The sequence below is a fragment of the Aphelocoma coerulescens genome, chromosome 1, assembly GCF_041296385.1.
Source record: "Aphelocoma coerulescens isolate FSJ_1873_10779 chromosome 1, UR_Acoe_1.0, whole genome shotgun sequence".
In the NCBI taxonomy this organism is placed as follows: Eukaryota; Metazoa; Chordata; class Aves; order Passeriformes; family Corvidae; genus Aphelocoma; species Aphelocoma coerulescens.
The window spans coordinates 107,695,051-107,717,333 of NC_091013.1; the positions used below are offsets into that span (position 1 = coordinate 107,695,051).

General features: G+C 48.8%; 1 protein-coding gene across 1 annotated transcript; it reads left to right on the forward strand.

The window, feature by feature from the left end:
- The first annotated feature begins 4,428 nt into the window (after window positions 1-4,428).
- Window positions 4,429-10,846, forward strand: LOC138117484 (maestro heat-like repeat-containing protein family member 6). The gene is made up of 16 exons (XM_069027846.1): window positions 4,429-5,156; window positions 5,337-5,545; window positions 5,801-5,865; window positions 5,976-6,125; window positions 6,309-6,457; window positions 6,781-6,928; window positions 7,175-7,362; window positions 7,453-7,590; window positions 7,877-7,991; window positions 8,164-8,319; window positions 8,528-8,704; window positions 8,838-8,993; window positions 9,153-9,254; window positions 9,661-9,763; window positions 10,049-10,105; window positions 10,410-10,846. Exons 1-16 carry the CDS (start codon window positions 4,429-4,431, stop codon window positions 10,607-10,609), a joined length of 2,841 nt encoding a protein of 946 aa, XP_068883947.1. The 3' UTR covers window positions 10,610-10,846.
- The last annotated feature ends 11,437 nt before the right edge of the window (window positions 10,847-22,283 follow it).

The window sequence follows — 22,283 nt, forward strand, 5'->3', positions numbered from 1 at the left end:
GTCAGAGTGTTTATTACATTTTGTGTGGCATTTTTACCTCCCCTTATTAGAACAGCTTGATTTCATCAGAGAGAGCTTGTGCTCCTATAGCTCTGGATATTTTTAAGCATGAACTTTTTTTTCTCCCCATTCTAGAGTGTATTGTCTTGTGTTTACATGGCAAGATCTTGATAGCAGAGCAGGGGCTGCAGGGGTGGATTCTGTGAGAAGACACCAGAAGCTGCCCCTATATCCATCAAAGCCAGTTTTAGTGGCTACAAGAGGGACTCACTGCTGGCCAAAGCTGAGACAACCAGTGATTTTGTAGTTACTCTGTGATAACACACTGGAGAATTGGAAAAAACCCAAACAATGAAAAACAGAAACTGAAAGAGGGCAGTGAAAATATATGAGAGAATCAACTCTGCAGACATTCAAGTCAGTGAAGGAGAGGGGGGAAGAAGTACTCCAGGCACTGGAGCAGAGATTCTCTTGCAGATCCTGGAGAAGACAAGGTTGTCCCCAGCAGTCCAGGGAGGATTCCATATTGGAGCAGGAGAGTCCATTCTGTAGACAGCTGCAGCCCATGGATCTAAATATATTCCACAGAGGCTAGCAGGATTTCTTGTATGATCCCTATAGGATCCATGCTTGAGGAGACCATACCTGAAGGACCGTAATCTCTGGAAAGAACCCATGTCAAAACAGTTTTTGAAGAACTGAAGCCTCAGTATCAGAGGTGTCAGAGACTAAAATTGGTTCATGCCTCAACCATCGATATAAAGTTTTTTCTCATTATCAAGAAGCTACAACCAAAGATGCCTCCCTGAATGGTGGGACTTTGAACTGGAAGTCAAACTGCTGATTAGATAAAGGGAAACCCATGGTTCAATCATCCCCGGTTGAGTTTGGGGTGGGGGGAGAGCGCAGCTCACAGAAGCCAGGTTTACACAGGCCACCCAACCAATCGAGGCGGGGGGAGGGGGAGGGAGGAGGTTTCAGGTTCACGGAGTAACCTCTGGTCAGAGGCACTGAGCACCCATCCTCCGTTACATAAACCGGCCCGGCTGTGGAACTCCCAAACCCCACAGGCCACACGCACGGCACTTTCACCTGAGAGGCTTTGCACCACAGGACTGCACGTGATGCAACAGATCCAGAGTCGGCGGTGAGAGACTGCCCCCCTCCCCCAGGGGGACATGCCTGGACATTGCTACCTGGCTCGAGGGTATATAAACCCATCCGATTCTGTGCTTTCTGGGGGGACTTTCACCACCAAGAACACCAGCTGGATCAGCTGGATCAGCGGAACATGGTGGGGATCCACGGAGTGGTGATATTTTCCTTATCCTGTCCCTGTCACTCTTTCTGTCCCCTGCCAACTATTTTCTACTTCTTTCTTTCTCTCTCTAATATTTACCATCAAATAAAACCCATACTATTGTCACTGGCATATGGTCTCGTTTGCACCTTAATTCGGGCAGAGGCATTTCTAAGAACCTTCAAAAGGAATTGGAACAGTGTTCTAATACACAGACTCCCAGGAGCTTTCTTCTGGTGCCCAGTGTCCGCAGGGCAGAGGGGAAGAGGGGAAAAAGGGTGCTTGTGCTCAGCAAGTTGCCCGGGTGTGCAGTGTGGAAGGGGAAATGGCCAGAAGCCCCCTGGCCTTTGGTGGTTCTGCTGAAGCCTTAATGCTGCCGACAGAGCGGCTGGGCAGGGGCCGGAGCTGCGGGGACGGCTGTGAGACCGGTGCCTGGAGATGGCCGCAACTCCTGTCCCAGGCAGGAACCGCCGCCTGTGTCCTCCTGCCCGTGCGTTGCTGGCTGGACTGCTGAGGGCTCCGAGGTGCCTCTTGATCCGGCCCCTCTGCAGCTCCGTCGGGGCTGCGGCGCTGCCGGGCTGCTTGGCCGGGCTGGGGGAGAGCCTGAGGGGCCGGGGTGGTGGGAAGGCCTGAGGAACCGGGTGTCAAAGACCATAAGCAGCCCCCGGGCAGCCGCCTCGTTCCTGCCACCCGGCTGTTCCGGCACTTCCCCGATGCGTCTGTCTCCCAGGCCTGCGGCAGAAGCCCTCGAGGCCAGCAGGAGGTGGGGAACACCCCAAGGTGCACAGGCTGGGCCGGCTGGGGACAAGGAGGGCGGGGGGCCATGCCGGGCACGGCCACTGGCCGCTGCCAATAAGGGGCAGTGGGCGGAGGCAGGGCCGGCGGCCAGCCCGGGCCCCCGCGGCTGCCCAGGCCACGGTGCTGTGACCGAGGCCCCCCTGACACAGAGCTCTGGGCCCGCACAGCTGCTGCCTCCATGGGGAGGCCGGCGATGTCTCCTCGAGCAGGGCTGCCGAGTCGCTGCTGCCGAAGCGGCTCTGGACGCCGCAGAAACAGCAGCAGAGCGTGCACAGGAGCAGCAGCAGCCCGAACGCCTGCTCACCAAGGCATCCGCACCAGCCGGGATGCCAAACGGGGGCATAATGTGGGCACAACTGCACGTGGCTTGGCAAAAGGCTCCAGCAGAATTGGCCACAATGGCTTTCTCTTGCCTTGCCAGCCTCACAGCGACGCTCGGCAGCTTCGGCTGCAGCCCGTGCCCTTGACTGACTTCAGTGGCCGTGCTTGAGGGTGTTGTAAACAAGGCTGAGACTTTTTGAAAAGAAAAGCCAACTCCTTTCTTTATTAACAACTGAGAGCGGGAACCCAGGATAAGCCCAGGCTCCGTGCGACGAGCCAGAGTAAACCAACACACAAAAAAAGGACAGTGCGACCCACTGGGTGCTCCCTTGGACCCCAAGTTCCGCAGGAGGACCCCGGATAAAGTCCCAGGTCCGTTCTTTTACCCTCTGTCCCTTCACAACTGGTGGATTTGGGATCCTTCTTCTGATTGGCTCACTTCCAGGGCTTCTATTGGTCTTTATCAAGATGCATTTTTGTCCAATTATTTCCCGAGGGCGTTGAATGATTGCATAATCCTTTATCCAGTAGCGGTCCAAGATGCTGACATCACCTGCATGAGGTCATTTTCTAGTCCATCACATCATCACGTCCCCAGTTGTGTCTCCCCCTGATATTATTGTGCTCACACTCTGATATTACACCTGGACAGTCTTGCAATCTCCTCAGTTAACAGGCCCGTTTGTTCAACTATCAACTCCCCTCTTTTATATCTCATCCAAACAGTAACAATCAACACCCCAAAACCGATTCATTTATTCCAAGGGCAGACTCGCCTTCCACAGACAGGCGTCCCAAGGCAGCCGCATTGGTGCCATGGTGAGGGAGAGGCTCTGATGGGACACAAGCCCTGCGCTGCAGCTGCTGCCCCTCTCCTCCATGCAGGCCCCTTAAAGACACATGCATGAGCTTCCAAAGTAAGCTTGGACTTGCTTGGAGCAATGGAAGAAGCAGCCGGCACTGAAGAAAAGCAGGGAGCGGTGGCAGACGTCCAGGGGTGGCGGGAAGCGCTTTGGTGTCTGCTGAGGAGACGGCCCAGTTCGCAAGCTCAGGCTTTGCTGCTAGAGGATCCTGCTTTGCTCTTGCTGGAGCTGGAGGCCATTCCCTACCAATGCATGGCCACTTGATCCACTGTTCCTGGATCAAGTCTGCTGGACCTGTGGCAACAAGTGTGTCCTGTGTCCCTGTGACAGCAGAAAAGGGCAGGACATGTCTGCTTCCAGTGCCTGTCTTGGCTGCTCCTTCAGGGTGCTGGCACCGTCATCAGAGACACCCAACAGCGTCTTCTCCCCGAGCTATCCCTATCCTCTGCGCTTCCCCAGGTGTCTCCCTTGACGTTCCCTGGGGAACCTCCCTGCTTGTGGCCGTCCATTGCCGTGCTCAGCAGGGACGCAGCTGTGTTTGGACGTGAGCTGCCGCAGCCAGACACGCAGCAAGTGGAGCGTAGACTATCAGAGGCTGGGCCGATTCTTTTTTTTCCAGAGTGCAAGAAAGACAGAAAGGCACAAGGAAACATCACAGTGTCTCTCTAGATTCAATTTGTCCTGTGAAACTCAGCAGCTGAAGCTGTTCTGGTGCTACTGCTAATCTCCTCCATGAAAACATTCATTCCAGGAAGGAGCAATGTCGGGGTCTCCTCCCCCCGCCATGTAGCCCTGGGAGAGGGGCCCTGAGGGGACAGGGACGGGCTTTCCTAGCCCCTGGTCAGCCTCGTTCCCCATTGGTTGTTTTGTGTTTCCCTGCACGGGCAAGGACCCTCGGCTCCCGTGACTGTAAGAGTTCCTCGGCAGAGCTCCGGCCATGCGGCTGGAGAAATAACCATCTCTGAAACATCTACCAAGAATCTGTCCATATATGTTTCTTTTCCACGGGACTCCTGGTTTGATATGTCTTGTTACAGCATCCCCGCTGTAACAGAGCAACATCTCCTGTCAGATACCAATCTGTTGCCCCCAGCCGCTCCAGCTGCTCCTGCCAACAGCCCCCTGTAGGAAGGAGCACAGACCCCAATGCATCTTGGCTTTGGCTGCCCATGGGCAGAGAAGCCCCCCGGGGCAAAGGTCTCTGGGGCAGGAGACGGGCAGCAGTGCTGCCAGGGCTCGGGGGGTGGCAGGTCTGCTTCGGCAGGGACTCTGCCACACCTGCCCATTTCAGCGCTCCCCGGGCCCCAGGGCTCAGAGCAGCACTCGTTCCCTGGCCCACACGTTCCTCGTCTGTGTCACAGCCCCGGGCTTAGGATGGCCACCGGCCGGGACGTGTCCCAAGGAGGCCGTGCCAGCTTCTGTGGAATGCCCCGTGCCCTTCCCGCCACGGCTGGGTCGGCAGCCGTGGGGGCTCCTTGTGCTGCCCCGAGCCCGCAGAGCAGGGGAGCGTTTGCTTATGGTTGGAGCCGTTGCTTAAGTTCCTGTCGGGCTGTCTTAGACACTTGGGGCAAGGGATTCCTTCCAAGCTGGGCCACTTGGGGTGGGCTGGGGGCGGCCCAGGGCAGGTGGCATTGTGTGCAAGGGCCCTTTGTGACATGGTGCAGCACGGTCACCGTGGGTGTGCCAGGGCCCTTTGTGACACGTGCTGCTGACATAGGTGCTGGCGGCGACGCGGCCACGCCACAGTGCTCGGAGCACGCGACGGGACAGGACGGGACAGAGCGGTGCCGCACAGCCCACTCGTTCCTTGCCGACCCGGAGCTTTTCCGAGGCGTTATTCCTGCAGTGCCCTCGAGACCAGACTGCAGGACTTGGTGACTCGGAGCTTTTCCAAGGCGTCTCTCTTTCCTGCGGCTGCTGCCCTCGAGGACAGACCGTGGGATTTGGTGACCTGAATCATTTACGAGGAGTCTCCTGTCATTGTGGCGGAGCCCTCTGAGACCGGAGTGCAGGACTTGCTCTCCTGTAGCCTTCCTGAGGCTCCTCTGTCGCAGGTGCCTTCAAGGCACAAGTGCACGACCTGCTGACCCGGAACCTTCCCAGGCATCTCTCCTGCAAGAAGCCATACATCTACTCAGTGTCATGGAGCAGAGGCCCCTGACCGTGCCCAAGCAGCCCTTGGTGAAGGGTGAGGAAGAAGGCCCTGCAGCTGCCCCAGCACAGCAGCCTGCAGAGGTGCAGCAGTTCCAGCAGCCGCAGGAGGGTGAGTGGCAGAGCTGGGCCCCAGGGCTGGTGCCTGCAGCCAGCTAGGCCCCATCCCATCCCATCCCATCCCATCCCATCCCATCCCATCCCATCCCATCCCATCCCCTGGGAACATGCCCATGGACAGGAGGGAAGAGGGGCCAGGGCAGACCCCTCCGCAGCGGCCGTGCCCCATCCCCCGGCCCAGGCCCGGGCTGTGTTCTCCGGCCTCTCCCGCAGCCCCTCAGCTCTGGCCGCGCTCGCTCTTTGCCAGATGCAGCCATGGACCGGACACAAGAGCAGGGCCCCGCCCGTGGCCGCTTCCGCAGAACAGCGCAGGTACCTGCAGCCATCCCCACCCGGGCTGGGCCTGCTGTCGCTGCTCAGCCGAGCACCGCGCTGGCAGCACCCCATGGAACATCCCTCCCTTCTTTGCCCTTCTCCTGCAGATGATTTGCGAATTCATCAGGAGAATTCGGGAGGAAGAGAGCAGCGTCACGGGCACTGGGGTCAGAGCACACCCTCACACCTTCAAAACCAAGACCAGTGCCGCCCTGCTGGATATGCTTGTGGAGGAGGGCGTTTCCAGCCCAAAGAGAGTAAGCAGCCTGTGGCCAGGGCTGGAGCCCCCCAGGAATCGCTTGGCCACCCAAGCCACGCCCGCTGGTCACTTTAAGCCTTTGAGGCCATCACAGTGTGCTGGGAAGGGAAGCGCTTCTCTGGAGAAGCAGGGGACATTAGTCCCTCTGGCAGCTTTCCAACTCTCCCCGTGCCTTCTCCAGGTGCCCGCCATGGTGAGGTACATCCACCAGTGGCTCCTGTCCAATGAGTATCCTGACTCCAGACTGTCCAGGACCCTTCTGGCTCTGACTGAGGCCTACCCCACTGATGTGGTGATGACCATCCTGCGTGTGGCCCCATCATGTGACAGGTATGGGGCCCACCTGTCCAGAGGGCCCAGGGCTCACCAGCCCATCGGCCTGTGGAGCCCGTCCCAGGTGTCTGACAAACGCAGAGTTCCAGGGCCCTCTGGCTCCTCCACTTCCCAGCCCTGGCATGTCAGCCCCCAAGCCTGCTGCCATGCTCCCTCCCTGCCCCTCAGGGGCCCGTCCCCACAGGGGTGGGCTGCCTGGCTGCTGCCTGTGAGGGGCACTGGGCAGAGGCAGGGCTGGCAGCCAGCTCAGGTCCCCGCTGCTGCCCAGGCCACGGTGCTGTGGCCGAGATCCCCCCTGAGACAGAGCTCTGACCCCACAGAGCTGCCACGACCATGTGGAAGACGCTCATGTGCTCAGTCAGGACTTCAAAGACAGTCATGCCGCTACTCCTCGATGTGCTGGGGAGCTGGCCAGAGCACAGCACGCGCACCTCCGACGGGGACGACACAGTCGTCTTTGCCCTGGCTGTGAGTTTCTGGAACCGGCCCTTGCTCGCCCCCGGCTCGCCGCTCCAGCAGTTCTCCATCCTCCTTCCCCCACTGCATCTGCCTGCCTCAGGCGCTGGGCTGAAACTGGGGCTAGGGGCAGGTTCAGGGGCACCAGGCCCGGTGCTCCCCCCTGCGTCTCCCCTGGCCTCTCCCTCCCACGCTCGGGCCCTGCCACATGGACACCTCGGCAGTGAGCGCTGTCTCGGGGTGGTCTGTCCTCTGCAGGCAACTCTGGTGATGTGGAAGATCCTCCAGGTGCCCTGTGTGCCACGCGTAGTGACAGTCTATTTGCCCCACCTCTTTGTGCATCTGCTCTTCCAAGTGTTCTTCAGCACAGTGCAGATGCCAGAGAAGGTCGAGAACTTGTGGAGAGCATGCCAGGAGCAACATGGCCTTGCCACCGACCCCAACAGGTGCTCCATGCCAGTCCTCCTGTCCCTCCCATGTCCCCAGCGCAGGAGCCAGTGCCCACCAGCGTGACCTGGGCTTTGCTCTGCACACAGGTTTGCAGTGCAGACCCTGAAGGACCTGCTCTGCCGACTCTACTATGAGGACGTGGTGGTGGCCGTGGAACACAAGCATGGCTGGGACACGCTGCTCTGTGCTGACACCCACCACCACGCAGTGGGTCTGCTGGCCAGGTGAGGCCCCCTCCTCCCCAGCTGCCCTCGGCATCTGTGCCCTGTGTCCCGGGTGCCCCACACAGTCCCCGTGCTCATGGGCCAGAGGGCCTTGTCACCGAGGGCCGGCCGGCCGGCCAAGGACACTGGAAAAGGCTGGGAGAGGAGGGTCCCCAAGAGCAGCCACTTCCCAAAAGACCCAGGTCCCCTTGCAGGGTGGCGGGGAAAGACCAGACCTGTGTGAGTCTGTCCTGGGAGAGGTTTGCCCCCCCGGCTCACGGTCTTGCTTCCTTTCTCCTCCTGCCAGGGAGATGTCCCGGGCCTCCAAATTCATGCCTTTCCGGATCGTTTGCCACCTGTTCAGCCTGCTCAGCGGGGAGGAGCCATGCCACGATCTGCCTGCCCTGGCCTTCATTGTGGAGGTGAGCCCGATGGCCAGCGCAGCCTCGCCCCGCTGCCTCCCAGCTCTCTGCCCTCTCGTAGCCGCAGCTGCCCGGGACGGTGCCCGCGCCCTGTGCTGCTGCCTGGGCCCAGCGCTGCACGCTTGCGGGCTCGTGCCGGCCAGCTCCCCCGTCACTCCCCTGTGCCTTTCAGGTCCTCTCAGATCCCCCTTTCCAGCATTGGCTGGACTGGGGTAGATGCAGTGACAGCGTTCTGGAGATCATGTCCAAGAACCTGCGGAGCGAGTGCAGGGAGAGGCGTCGCCTGGCGCTCAGAGGCCTTGTGGTGCTCAGCGAGGATCCCTCGATGGTGAGAAGGGGGCAGCGGCTGAAGCTGCGCTGGCAGCGTGGGGCTGGGGAAGGCAGTCGCCTGGGCTTGGCTGGGCTTCAGGCACTGAGGCAGCTGTTCCCAGCTCTCCTGCCTCCCGGTTCAGCTGCCCGAGTGCTTCGGGACAGGCCTTTGGCCTCTGGGCCCTGCAGCAGCAGGGTGGGGTTGCACAGCCTTGTGTTCCACACAGAACAAAGGAATGTGGAGCCTGAGCGAAAGCCTCGTGGAGCGCCTGCAGGAAGATGACAGCAACATGGCTGGGATGACCATCGTCGTCCTCGGCTATTTGTTCCTGCATAGTGGTGCCCCGATACCCAGCCCCATCGCCCTGCAGCTGGCTGAGGCGCTCCTGCCACTTTTTGACAACGTAAGGCTCTGTGCCCCCAGCCACGGCCACTGGCTGCTGCCCAGACACTTTGTGCCCTGTGCATTTTCAGGCCCGTGCCCAGGTGGGCCTGGAGCGGCCGATGCGGAGCTCTGTCTTGCTTCCTTTCATCCAGGATGACAGCCAGGTGCGGCTGCGCTCCACGTGCATCTTCCAAGAGATGATGGGCTTATTATCGGCAGAGGGAAAAAAGGCCCTGAAGTCTCACGTGCGCCAGAGCCTGCTCCCACTCTCCTTCCACTGCCATGACGAGGACGGGCACGTGGCCGATGTGAGGACTCCTGGGCTGCCGGGGTTCCCCTGGGAGGGGGCTCGGCCGCCTCCTGCCCTGGCGCCTCATGGGCTGCAGCACCCCCCTGGCCTCGGCACAAGGACACGGGTCCTGTGCCCTGGGCTGTGGTGCCATCTCCCGGTCTCTGCTGCTCTCCAGGCCTCCCGGGAAGCGCTGCATTGTGCGGCCAGCTTCCTGAAAAGGAGAGATCTCGAAGGCGTGCTGGACGCAAATCAGACATGGAGGTTCGGCGAGGGCCTGGTAAGGACGGCCTGGAAGCCCAAGTCGCAGCCTGGAGAAGCCCCCTGACTGCGGTGCTCCGTGTGGGGGGCTGGCAGCTGTGCCCCCCGCCCAGTGCTGCAGCCAGGGGCTCCAGCCTGCGCTCCACACGCTGCTCCCATCCCCGGCCGCACGGGCTCTTCTCCAGGCTCCTGTGGCCGCGAGCCGGGTGCCCACGGAGCCCCGGCCTCGCTGGGCTTTGGGGCGGGGGGGGCACCGCGGCTCCCCGGGCAGCGCCCGGCCCTCGGCCCCCTCCAGAGCCCGGCGCCAGCGGCTGCTGGCCGGGCCTCAGGGCTGTGCGGGCAGGGGAGGCCACGGCGGGCAGCAGGGAGCGCCCGGCCGAGGGGCTGAGCCCGCGCCAACCCTTCCCTCCTGGCGCTCTCTCCAGCTGGCAGGGGACAGGAGCCGAGCGGCCGAGCACTTGCGGCGGGCCCTGCCGTACCTGCGGAGCCCACAGGAGTCCCTGCGACAGGCGGCCGTCGGGTTCATTGGTGAGCCACGAGCCCGGGGCCCCTCCCCGCCCCTCCCCGCCCCGCCGCGGCGCGGCCCCGGCCCCGGCTGCTGCCCTGGCAGCGGGATCCGGGCCAGGGGCCGTGGGGCTCCGCCTGCCCTCGGGGCTGCCACCGTCCTCTCGCAGCCGTGCCCTCGGGCGTCGGGATGCGGCGAGGGCCCGGGCTGAGCCCTGCCGGGGCGAGGAGAGCGTGTGGCCGCAGGGCTGGCAGCGCCGCTGTCAGGGAGCTGTGCCGCTGGGGCCGTGACAGGCTCTGTGTTCCCAGGCATCGCCGGGCGGCACCTGAGGGGCCAGCAGGAAGAGCTCCAGCTCCTCTACGAGGGTGAGTGAGTGCAGCCGGCTGTCAGCGGGGGCTGGCGGGGGGAGCTGCAATCCCTGCCCCGGCTGCGGAGGGCTCTGCTCTCTGCGCGGACGAGGGGTGGTGTGGGCAGAGCACAGAGAGGTTTCAGGGGCACGTGGGGGATTTGTGGCCAGCACCTTTGGTTGTCCAGGGACCTTCGATCCCGTTGGTCTCTGCTCCCTCTTGGCCGTGGCCAGAGCAGGCTGGGATGGCCCTGGCAGGGGGGGTCTCCTCGGGTCCCCGCAGATCCGGAGTCCGACCGTGCCTCTGTTCCTCTCTCTTGCAGCCCTTGAAGACGCGTCCCGTGACATCAGCCCTGCCGTTTCCAGCCTGGCGCGTCAAACAGCCTACGTCCTCCGGGCACTGGAGAGAGCTCCGCGCTCCATCTTCCAGATGCTGCGAGATCGACTCCGCAGGGCATGCAGGACACGGCCTCGTCTGTCGGGCCGTGGCTGGCTGCAATGCTGGAGCTCCTCATCGACCTGATCTGGGAGGTTCTCTCTGCTGGGGCCACCTGAACCAGCGGGCATTTTTTTTTCAGATGGTTCTTGTCTTCTTTTGGTTTTTCCCTTATATGTAAATATAGAATGTGTTTGTCTGAGACTAAAATTGGTTCATGCCTCAACCATCGATATAAAGTTTTTTCTCATTATCAAGAAGCTACAACCAAAGATGCCTCCCTGAATGGTGGGACTTTGAACTGGAAGTCAAACTGCTGATTAGATAAAGGGAAACCCATGGTTCAATCATCCCCGGTTGAGTTTGGGGTGGGGGGAGAGCGCAGCTCACAGAAGCCAGGTTTACACAGACCACCCCAACCAGTCGAGGCGGGGGGAGGGGGAGGGAGGAGGTTTCAGGTTCACGGAGTAACCTCTGGTCAGAGGCACTGAGCACCCATCCTCCGTTACATAAACCGGCCCGGCTGTGGAACTCCCAAACCCCACAGGCCACACGCACGGCACTTTCACCTGAGAGGCTTTGCACCACAGGACTGCACGTGATGCAACAGATCCAGAGTCGGCGGTGAGAGACTGCCCCCCTCCCCCAGGGGGACATGCCTGGACATTGCTACCTGGCTCGAGGGTATATAAACCCATCCGATTCTGTGCTTTCTGGGGGGACTTTCACCACCAAGAACACCAGCTGGATCAGCTGGATCAGCGGAACATGGTGGGGATCCACGGAGTGGTGATATTTTCCTTATCCTGTCCCTGTCACTCTTTCTGTCCCCTGCCAACTATTTTCTACTTCTTTCTTTCTCTCTCTAATATTTACCATCAAATAAAACCCATACTATTGTCACTGGCATATGGTCTCGTTTGCACCTTAATTCGGGCAGAGGCATTTCTAAGAACCTTAAAACTGGATCATAGCAGAAGGGTCCACACTGGAGCTCATGAAGGACTCTTCTCTGTGGTTGGGACCTCATTCCCCTTGTGCAGGGGAAGAGTATGAGGAGGAAGGAGTAGCAGAGACCAGGGCTCAGGAAGAGACACCAGCCTCTATCCTCTGTTCCCATGTGCCCCTCAGAGGAGAATTTAGAAGAGTTGAGGGCAAATCTGAGCCTGGGATGAAGAGATTGGTTGGGATAATTTTAGATTTGTTCCTATCCCTCATCATTTTACTATTATATTAACAATAATTTAAATTAATTTCCCCAAATTTAGTCTCTTTTGGTGGTGCTGGTAATGGGTGAATGATCTCTGAGTCCATTAACTTTTTGTTGTATTTCCTCCTCCTGTCCTGTTGAATAGTGGGAGTATTAGAGTGCCTTGGTTGGCATCTGGCATTGAGACAATGTCAACCCAAAAAAGGTTGTTCTTGGTCATGCAATTCAGTCTCTGAAAACTCATAATATTTTAACAGGTAGCTTTTTAATCTTACCTCTAATGTCTCCAAAGATTGTGCAATAACTATTTCACAAGAGAAGTCTTGCTCTGATTGTCCTTTCTCTCAGAGAGTTCTTGTAATAACCAGGGTAAATTTATCCTTCTAACTCAGCCCATTACTTCTTGCTTTATGGATAATGTTCAGTGTGACTAGCTCTTCTTTTTTCTCCTATTATTGCTCTTTAATTATTTATGTAGAGTTATCATGTTTCTCCCTAGGTGTCACCTCTTTAAGCTAAATAAATGTAATGCCTTTAATCTTCACTTATAAATTATGTTTTATGTAGAAATAAAAGAAGACAGTTATGTGAAATTTGTGTCTTTTTCCAAACACTAACATAGTTAAAATAATTTACTCTCCTCTGAAGTTCTAGAGTTGACTTAAGCAAAACATCTTTGTTTCCCCAGAGCATAGGGACAGCAATAGGAAAAAGTTTATAACGGGTCACTTCTGTGTCGCCTTGAGTTGTGATGGTTTTGGGGGTAAATGAAGCAGTTTAAAACAGTAGCTGTAAAACATGATCTCCAGGCTTTACATTTCATTCTTAATTATACCTTTCAACATATGTTAGCAGAGTTATATTTCAGATGACTAGGTTTTCTAGGATTTGAACCAATAGACCGATAATACTGCTTTATTACATTTTATTGTTTCTGCCTGTAGAAGGGGGAAATATGTAGAGAAATAACTATTTCTCAATTACTTTTTTGATGATAGAAATAAAAGGTCATATATTTCTGTGATAACAAAGAATTATCATGCTCCAAAAAGAGCTCAGTCTCTTGTAAACATTGATTTTTATGGACTTTCCCATTTTTAACAGTAAATAAACAAGTAAAACAGTAAAAAAAAAAAGCTTTGGACAAAGTAATACGTATACATTTGCTGGTACTCAAGCCTCTAGAAACAGTTTTCTCAAGGTGCTGAGTTTTGCAATTTTGACTTCAGGAGACCTCTGTGGCATGAGTGCATTTAGTAAGCTCCTGAAGTTCAACTCTCCTCTGGTTTTCATCCCAGTAGGATCCTATTGACATACTAGGAGGCTGCTCTGCAATGTGAGCTGACGTTCAGTAGATACTGAAGGTCAAGAACCTTATTCCAAAGGCATCCTCCTACTCTAAATTAAAATCACAAATATTTAATTTTCACCCAGAGAGTCCATATTGCAGTTCAGGTTCAACTGAGACCAAATTAGGCAGTTTAATCTGGGGTATATCTTATGAATCTGGGTGTAGGTAGTGTTGCAGAACCTGTGCTGTGCTCTCACCTTGGCACTCTCCTTCCTGAAGGGAGGAGTTATGGTCTTCTTCAGTCTTGCACAATCCTTCAGTTTATCCTCATTCTTCCCTCTCAATCCATCAAAGCCCACAAAGTCAGAGCTGTGGTGGGTGTAGCTTACATGCAATTTCATAGGCTACCTTAGGTTGAGCTTTCTAATGAAAAGTGTGTCATTTTTACTTTTAAAAGAATCATTGTGAAAAGCATTCGAAATGGTCTCAATTCCTCACACACTGGCAGTAAAACTGGGGAGAGGAAAGAAGGGACTGTGTTAATTTCTTCAGATATTGTAGAATTTTCTTTGGTATTCTAAGACAAGCCACCTAAGGAAGAAACCTGCCTGTATGTTTATCAATCTGCACAGTTTTAAATATTGAGTCCTGAAAGATTGGTAATAGAGTTAAAAATATATTTCTTGGCAGTACATTATTTTATTCCTCACCCTGTGGGGGCTCATTAGAAAAATAGGAGGTTTTTCTATCTGCTTCAGTACAATTAATGCTTTAATTCTCCTTCTCTCATATTCTCTTTTAAATATGTTTAAAGAGATGTGGAGCTCTTGTTATAGGAAAACAATAAACTAGATTAGATTATATAGGATGACATTTTTCTCTGGTCTTGAGCCACTTAGTATATGACTTTCAGATATGGTGTCATTGGCTGTGTAGCTTGAAATTTGATTTTATTTTTCAAACCAGGTTAGTTTATTCAGAAATAAATTAACATTTGCAGAGTTCAGTCCTCAGTTGGTTTAAATCTGGTTGGCCTCGGCTAGGATGATTTTGCAGAGCCTTTTACAAGTCACATAATATAATAAGCCTACAGCATTATTACATAGGCATAAAAGCACTCAGAATATAGTTAGTTTGCTTTTTTGTATTTCCCTAAAGTGGTTTTATACTACTCTTTACACTATTTTATATTCTTTAAGTGACCAAGAAAAACAAGAGGATTAAAAAGAGTAAAAATAATAGAAATGTTGTCTTACAGTAGGGGGGAATATATATTTATAGAGAATACTATATTTAAAGAAAATTACAGTAACAAAGTCTAAATTTTAATAATTAGGAAATATCAGTGAGATCTATACATAATATAAAACTTGCCATATAGAAATGCTGTTGGACATTTCCCAAGATTCTGAAAATAAGGGTTTTCAAAGTGTTTACCTTTGAAGAATTACATTTAGAAAACCTCAAAAGTTTAAAAAAGGCAGGTGGTGGAGCATGTACTCCTTTTAAAAAACTCCATAAAGAAACATAACATTGTATTTGTTCCTTTTTTTTGTTCCTTTCTGTCAGAAAAGACATCAGAGCTTGTAGCTCCTTGTACCTATTTCTTTATCAATTGAAATAGTTTAGTAGTAGGAGTAGATTTTTATGTTCCTTTTTAATAAACTCTTTGATAAGACAATGTTCGTTGGTGCAGCTGAGCAGAAAGAAACACAAGAGGCAGAGGCTCTGGCTTTATTAGGCTGTAGCATGGCAATGAACTCTCAGACATGTTCATCACTGCTTTGTAAAGTGGGAGCTAAAAACCGTCTCTTGAAGGATTTCATCTGACTGAGGACTTTCAGCAGCAGCCATGAAACAGTTCTCCACTGCTGATGTCAGATTTTCCCTTTGGATGTTGTCCTCCATTGCCCCAGCTGGGGATACTTGATGCCCCTGACACTATCAGTTCCCCCTCATCATGCTTATGACATGAATTTATCCCCTGACTCTGGCTGCAATACTTCTTTTTAGGATCATCATCTCCCAGAAGCTTCTGAGACTTATCTGCCTGTTTATGCTCTACTTTCCTCTTCCTTCCAGCTCATTTCATCCCCTTTTGGGCAGAATGTTAATTCTACCTCTGCAAATTGAGATAGCATATGCAGCTTTTTGTGAATCTAAATAAGAGACATGCCACTAATAGGCAAACACAGGAAGTTTATCTTGATGGGTTAGGCAATGAACTAGCCTGGCAAGGGTGCCAGCCAGCAATCCCTTTCCAAAAAATTATGTAGATTCTTAAGGATTCAGAACCCTGTTAGGCAGAAAACGCATATCACACATACAGAATACTCATGGCAAAAAGGGTCTTAATACATGAGAAAAGTTCTTGGGCAAATGAATATCTGTTAAGCCCTAAGGAGAGATGGGAGTGACCATAGAATGGAGCAAATATATACTAATCCTTGCCTGCATGAAGGGAAAGTCTGCCAAGAAAAAGATGATGGTAAATGACATCATGCAGAAATAAAAACCCAGGAAATATGGAAGAAGTGGTGCTTTCTTTTATTTTTTTTTTGTTGTTGTTTGTTTGTTGTTTTTTTTCAGTAATCTGGCATTGAAAATAATGCTAATATTACTAATGTTTTCAAACAACTCTAAAACTGCAAGTGGTGTGAAAACATGCATAAAACCAGTCTGGGAATAGAGAAAGAAAACACAGAAAGATGTAAACTACCAAAAGAAATACAGTTAAATCAGATTGAAGGAAGACATCAGGGCACAAATTGGACCTGTTTATGTTGTCATATAGCTTATAAAACCCCAGATTTTGTGGTCTGTGCAGATCCTGCCAAGCAGGAAAAAAAACTAATAGCCTGTTTGTCCTTAGTGCAAACACAAATGGCATATGAAATAAAGTTCCAGACACATGAGCACTGAAGACAGCAATAGTAAAATGTTCAGAGGGGTACTGAAAAGCACGTAAGTTGAAAGGATTTAAAAAAATAATAAAACATTCAAGTACAAGTCATTTGTATTTAGTGACATTTTGTACACTCCCTTCTGGAAATCATATGCTCTATCATGTGTTTTAAATATTTGTAAGATAAGTGAGGCTTCATTCTTTTATGTGATTTTATTAAATTTCTAAGCTGTTTTTCATATATTGTCAAAAAAATGTTCAAATCTCTTTTTGGCTCTGTGTTAGATTCAGTTTCTCTAAAATATATCTGCTATATGACCTCATATAATTTCATGGGTCTTCTTTGATCTGTAAATATCTCTTAATCTTGTTTTTACAATAGGGAGGATGATATTTCTGCACCCCCTAGGAATGATTAAGACTTGTACTCAAGTACAATGTCTTGCAAAGTGAGGAAAAAACCTTAAACTTCTCTTTCCCAGGCTGAACAATCCCAATTCTCTCAGCTTTTCCTCACGGCAGAGCTGCTCCATCCCTCTGATCACCTTTGGTGGCCTCCTCTGGGCTGGCTCCAACAGGTCCATGTCCTTCCTGTGCTGGGACCCCAGAGCTGGATGCAGCACTGCAGGTGGGGTCTCAGCAGAGCGGGGCAGAGGGGCAGAATCCCCTCCCTGCCCTGCTGCCCATGGGGCTTTGGATGCAGCCTGGGATATGCTTGCCTTTCTCTTCCTGCTCTCAAATCTTAGAATGCTTTCACTTTTTAACTAGAATATACTAAAAATAAGGAATTCTGTACAAGGATGACAGTGACAGATTCCTGCATTCCCTCCTTTCAGCTCTGTTATTCAGCTAGATGAATGCAAATTAACAACTTCTCCTTCCTTACAGTGAGGACAGTGTGTCTTTCCACAATCTTTTCATAAGCGATAAAAACATAATTAATTCAGCATGAACACACTTCCTTAAGGCTTCCTTAATGGCTTTGGAAAGTTCTTCTTATTCCTGCCAAAGCCCTGTTTACCTCAGGGCCTGTTTATACTTGTGCTCTTTTCCTTCCTCTGCAAATAACTGGGTTTTGGCTGACAGGAACTGAAGGGAGGCAAGTCCCAGGGAAAACTGACTCTTTCATTTACTTGTGCTGCCAGCCTTATGTTCTTCACTTGCTGAAATACAGAAATAACACTTATTTGAACACAGTGACAACTTGTTTTTTATTTGAGGCAATTGCTCACTGCAGTGAGGAAGGTAAAACATTTTACATCCTGTTAACTGTTGCCAGCTCTGTGTAAAAATTGAAAAGGAGAGATAGATTCCCATTCCACTTCTGCACCCTTTTACTGAAGAGAAGCTAACAGACTCTAAAATTAGGACACCCCATCAGATTTTGGATTTCACAGCAGTGGACTGATGGGCTCTGAAAACTGCTTTTGCTAAATAACTGCTGATTATGAAAAGATTAGGAGTGATAGAATAACATTATGTGAAACCCTGAGGTTCATCCCAAGGTGTTTGACAGACCATGGAATAACTTATGTTTTAACAATGAATGAATGAACAAATTCCTGTTGTTGAAAAAATGTATATAGAATTTAAGTGGTTGTGTCTACAGCAATTGGAAGACTGCTGAAAGACTGTGATTTCACAATCATAAAGGTGGAATGTCCCCAAGGGGACTATTTCTGTACCCTGTACATTATGTCTATATTTCTATTGTTTTCCCCTTCTTCTTTGTGCCAGCATTAATGCTTATGGTGCCACTTGGGTAGTTGGGTAATTTTTATCTGGATTAATTTCCTAATCCACCTGAAAAACAAACCAACAAACAAAAACCAACCAACCAACCAAACCAAAACAAGAACAAAAAACCCCATCAAACCATCCCGAGAAATACCACAGCTACCACAAATGGAGAGCAGAAACTTGCAGTTCAGTGCAAGGAAAGGCCAGAATCACCACTTTGGCTTTAATCTAAGTGTGATGGAAAATCATAATGCTGCACAGAAGTGAGATGAAATGTCTATGTCAGCCTCTTAAGAATGTAATTTTTATGCACTGTTTAGACTTTTCTTTTAGAATGTCTATTTAGAGCAGTCAATTTACTATTATAGCAGTTAGAAGTGAACCTACTTTATTTATCACACAGATTTGACCATGACTTATAGTGCTGTTGCTTAATGTGACTCTTACCAATTACAAAAATTTATGACACAGGTAAAAAACCATCAATATACATGTCTTATTGTTTTGGTGAAATATTATATCTTAGTACTAGAAATAATTTGAAAGCAATACTTTTATAGGATATGTAAAAAGGACTGGAAAAAAATTTTAGAGTAGCAGTAATATAAGAATATGGGAACATAATGTAAAACAATCAAATTGCAACAGCCTTAAGCTATTTCCAGGTGACAAAGCTACCAAAGCTGTGTATGTACAGTTAGCTCATCACAACTAAGGCAAAACATTTCAATTTAAATAGCCATAAAAGTGTTTTAATGAATTCAACCGAACAGCTGAACAGGCCTAACAGCAACTCTTTAGTTATTCATGGCAGCTCAGCAGATAGGTCATAAATTCTCATCAGCTTTTAAAAGCTGGATGTTTAAAATCATATGCATTTGTGAAAATGTAATGTTGTAGTGGTAAGAATCTACAAAAGTTCCTACCTTCAGTTCCTTGAAGGAAAGTTGTATAAATTCTGCTCAAATTAGCTATTACTTCATTATTTATGAACAGACACAGATGGTGAGCAATTTTTCCACCTTCAAGGGAAGCTGCAAGTGATTTTCATCTCTCAGAGTACTGAAAAAAAAGAAAAAAAGATATTTTTCATTTTTGTTCCAAGCTTCCTTTCCTTTCTGTAGGGCTAGGGAGGGATGAGATATAATAGTTCTGTGAATTTTAAACACTTGGACATCATCTAACATGCAATAAAAGCAAAATTGGAATCCACACATATAGTCTCTGAAGCATTTTTCCTTTGATGCATTATCTCAGCTATGTAAATGACCCGGACAAAGAGTGAATGTGATACAAGATTGCTCACAATAGGCTGTTCATTATAGGTTTTTGGAGGTGCAGTGTGAACTGGAAGGAAAACTTTTATTATGAGAGGAAAATAAAGAGAAAAAGCAAAAGTGATGACCATTCATATATATTAAAAACACCTGCTATTACTACACATGTCTTGAGAAATACCCTGCAGTGGATCAAAACAGGTGAAAAATAAGGAAAAAAAAGATGGAGAAAAACTCATGACAAAAAAAAAAATCATCTCATGTTTATTATGAACAAAACAATATAGATATTTCCCTACTTGTATGAATGTGGTAAATGCACCAAAGGTGAGACAAATGAAGGTATGTAATCATAAACCAGATTTTCAAATATAATGGTTTCAAATGAAAGTTATGTTAAATCATATTGGGATATTGAAATATGTAAATTAAACATTGAAAAGCTGTATCAGAAATTAATTTCCAACTATAAAATTAAATGTGAAAATATGGTACAAAATACAGTATTGTTTTTTAAACCAAAACTCAAATTACATTGCCCAGAGCATATTTAGGACATTATGTAAGTCACTGAAGTTGCAAGCATTGAAGGCCAAGGAAGTCTCACTTGGGATTTTTTAAATACATTTTTATGGAGGATGAAACCTGAAATGTGTATTTTGACAACATATATATGCATAGCATCAAGTTCATAGGTATCTAAGTGTTAAGATCATAATAAGAATGTATATTTGTTCAGATATCTGATTTGATGGTGAACTCATCATGAAATATCTGTACTTGTCCAAACTTTTTTTTTAACTAATCTAAACTGATATTCAGTCTTAAACTGTTTAACTAAATTCTGCTGAAGAATCATTTTTTGAGCATATGACTGGTAAGTTACGAAAATCACTGAATCACTCCTGGGATGCTTTTGCAGAGTTTCTGAAAGAAGTGTTTTATGATGGCAAGGTTTATGGTAAAGTATGGCAACATCTTGTTGTACAGACGATGGGAGGAGAATATGCAAAATTTCAGCTTTGCTCTGGTCAACCAGAAAGGCACTGTCATGGCCAAATATATATTTATGAAAATAGTGTAGGAAAGGAGGTTTTCTTTCCATGAGCACCAAAACCAAATCTAAACCATAGAACGGAGACAGTCAGTTGGACTGGAATAAAAAGTGACTTCTAATTTCACTGCTAGCTGTGCTGTGCAGTGTTCAATGTCAGGCCAAGAGCCCAAAACTTTGCACATTTCAACTCAGCTATCCAGTTAAGCACACATAGAAAAAAAGGAAGAAGTATTTTGTGCTGAGAGCTAAGAATGAGCTGCTTTTCCACTAAGTATTTGCTGTTCCATAAAATCATAGAGTGGTCTGGGTTGGAAGGGCATGATACCATCCAGAATCCTTTTGTCAGTTTAATGAGCAGAAATAACTTAAGATGCTTGATCATCCCCCTTAACTAATTGTAGTGCTGAAAAGGTTAGCAGAGAAATTTTCCTGCTTTTTACAGCTGCTTGTGAGAGTCTCCTTTCTCACGCAAGCTAGCTGTAAACAGTGGAGAGGGTTTTGTAAACCAAGACTCTATCTCAAAGGTGCAAACTTGTTATGCACAGTTTTGTTTTCCATGCTGAAGAAAATATTTTGAAATAGGCATCGTAGCATTCAGCCGGTCACCCTGGGAGGTGTATGGTCAAGGACCCAATAATGTCATTTCTCTATTGTGAACCAAGTTATATAAACAAGGTGATAATTAATTAAATAATGCCATTTATCCTGGACTTGAATTCTGTGTCGTTCTTCGTGCCGTCCCTGCGGACAACAGCGACAACTAATGAACTCAATAAAACTCATAAGCAGCTCCAAAATTTTTTGTCCTAGCTTTAATGGCAAACTCTTATCAAGGTACTCAAATCCAAAGGCATATGCAGACTCCTATATTCCTTTCCTTATTTGTCAAATTGTTGAGGAAAAAATGCCTCAGAAGCCTTGAGAAATTTTTTTTCCTTTCCACCAATGTATAAGAGAAAATACAATTGTGATAATTTTTTTTTTGCTTGTAAGGAACATTTTCTTCAGGGAAAACAAGGCAAAACAACTCCTTTCTTTTCTGTACTTAAAAAAAAATAAAAGACTAATTCACAGATATCTAAATCTAATAAACCGTGTTATCCCAAGTTTCACAAAAAGAAAAAAAGTCATAATGAGTGTGGAACCAGTCAACATAATTTATAACTGAGAAAACTCAGGAAAAATGTAGGAAGGGTCATCAGGACTTTTACTGAATTGTTATTGAGGTTTTTTTGTTTGTTTGATTGATTAATTAGATTATCTACTTTAATAGCATCTTTTGCAGTTTAGCAACTACTAATAGTTAATCTTTATTTGATTTTTCCTTTGATTATTTACAAATTCATGTTGTGCACACTTGTAGTTACGTACCAGGACAGTGTAACTTCTACTCTCTTATACGAATTTCACATTGAGATTGACACTGTGTGATACTAAAACAGTCCTATAACTGGTATTCATACAGTTTTCTATGATAAAAAAAAAATAACATTGCAACAGTTACTCAGAGCTTTAATGATAACTTAGAACTGTGGAAACTGCTAATAGGGCTTTGTATTAGATATGACAATCAGGATGGAAAACTTCAAATTACTAGGCAGGTTTTTAACATCCAGTTTAACTTGTGATTAAATAACACTTGTAGGCTAGCAAATTGTTCCAAATAACTCAAAAGTCTTCCCTAAAAGCATTTCAGATTAATGAAATGAAGAAGGATTCACAGAGAAATATCTAGAGAAAAATCTCTTTTACTTCTCCCCACAGACACACTAGGCCACCAGGTTAGAGGACAGAGAGAAGAGTCTCAAAAACCCTCATCTTTGTAGCACCCTACAAGTATGAGAAGTTCACACTGTGAGTCGCACCTATTCCTTTCAGACAGATTTGAACTGCTCTGAGCAGCTTTAACTATACTGTAGTTATCTTCTCTGGTTTGTATCAGAAAAATGATCCTGGTTGACACTGACAGTATTTATCTGCTGTCAGTAGTGACATTTCTCCTGTTTTTTGGGCTATGGTGGAAGACTCCATCCTTTTTTTCAGAAGAAAACATAGCAGTGTCCCGGTCCACAGCAGGAGGCTGGAACTAGATGATCTTTAAGGTCCCTTCCAGCCCAAATCATTCCATGATTTCGTGATCTCCAGAAAAACTTCTTCATGGTCTTTGGAAAAAACTGTATCATCTGATTGCTGCTTTAACTTCACACTTGAAAGCTCTTCAAAACATTATAAAACTGTTTGAAGTCCTCTAATTTCAACACATTTATGAAACAGGGTAGTC

Coding starts and splice junctions, on each gene's coding strand:
- LOC138117484 (XM_069027846.1), top strand. CDS start 4,429: ATGCATCTTGGCTTTGGCTGCCCATGGGCAGAGAAGCCCCCCGGGGCA. Junction 7,992..8,163: donor CCCTGGCCTTCATTGTGGAG/GTGAGCCCGATG, acceptor TGTGCCTTTCAG/GTCCTCTCAGATCCCCCTTT. Junction 8,320..8,527: donor TCAGCGAGGATCCCTCGATG/GTGAGAAGGGGG, acceptor TGTTCCACACAG/AACAAAGGAATGTGGAGCCT.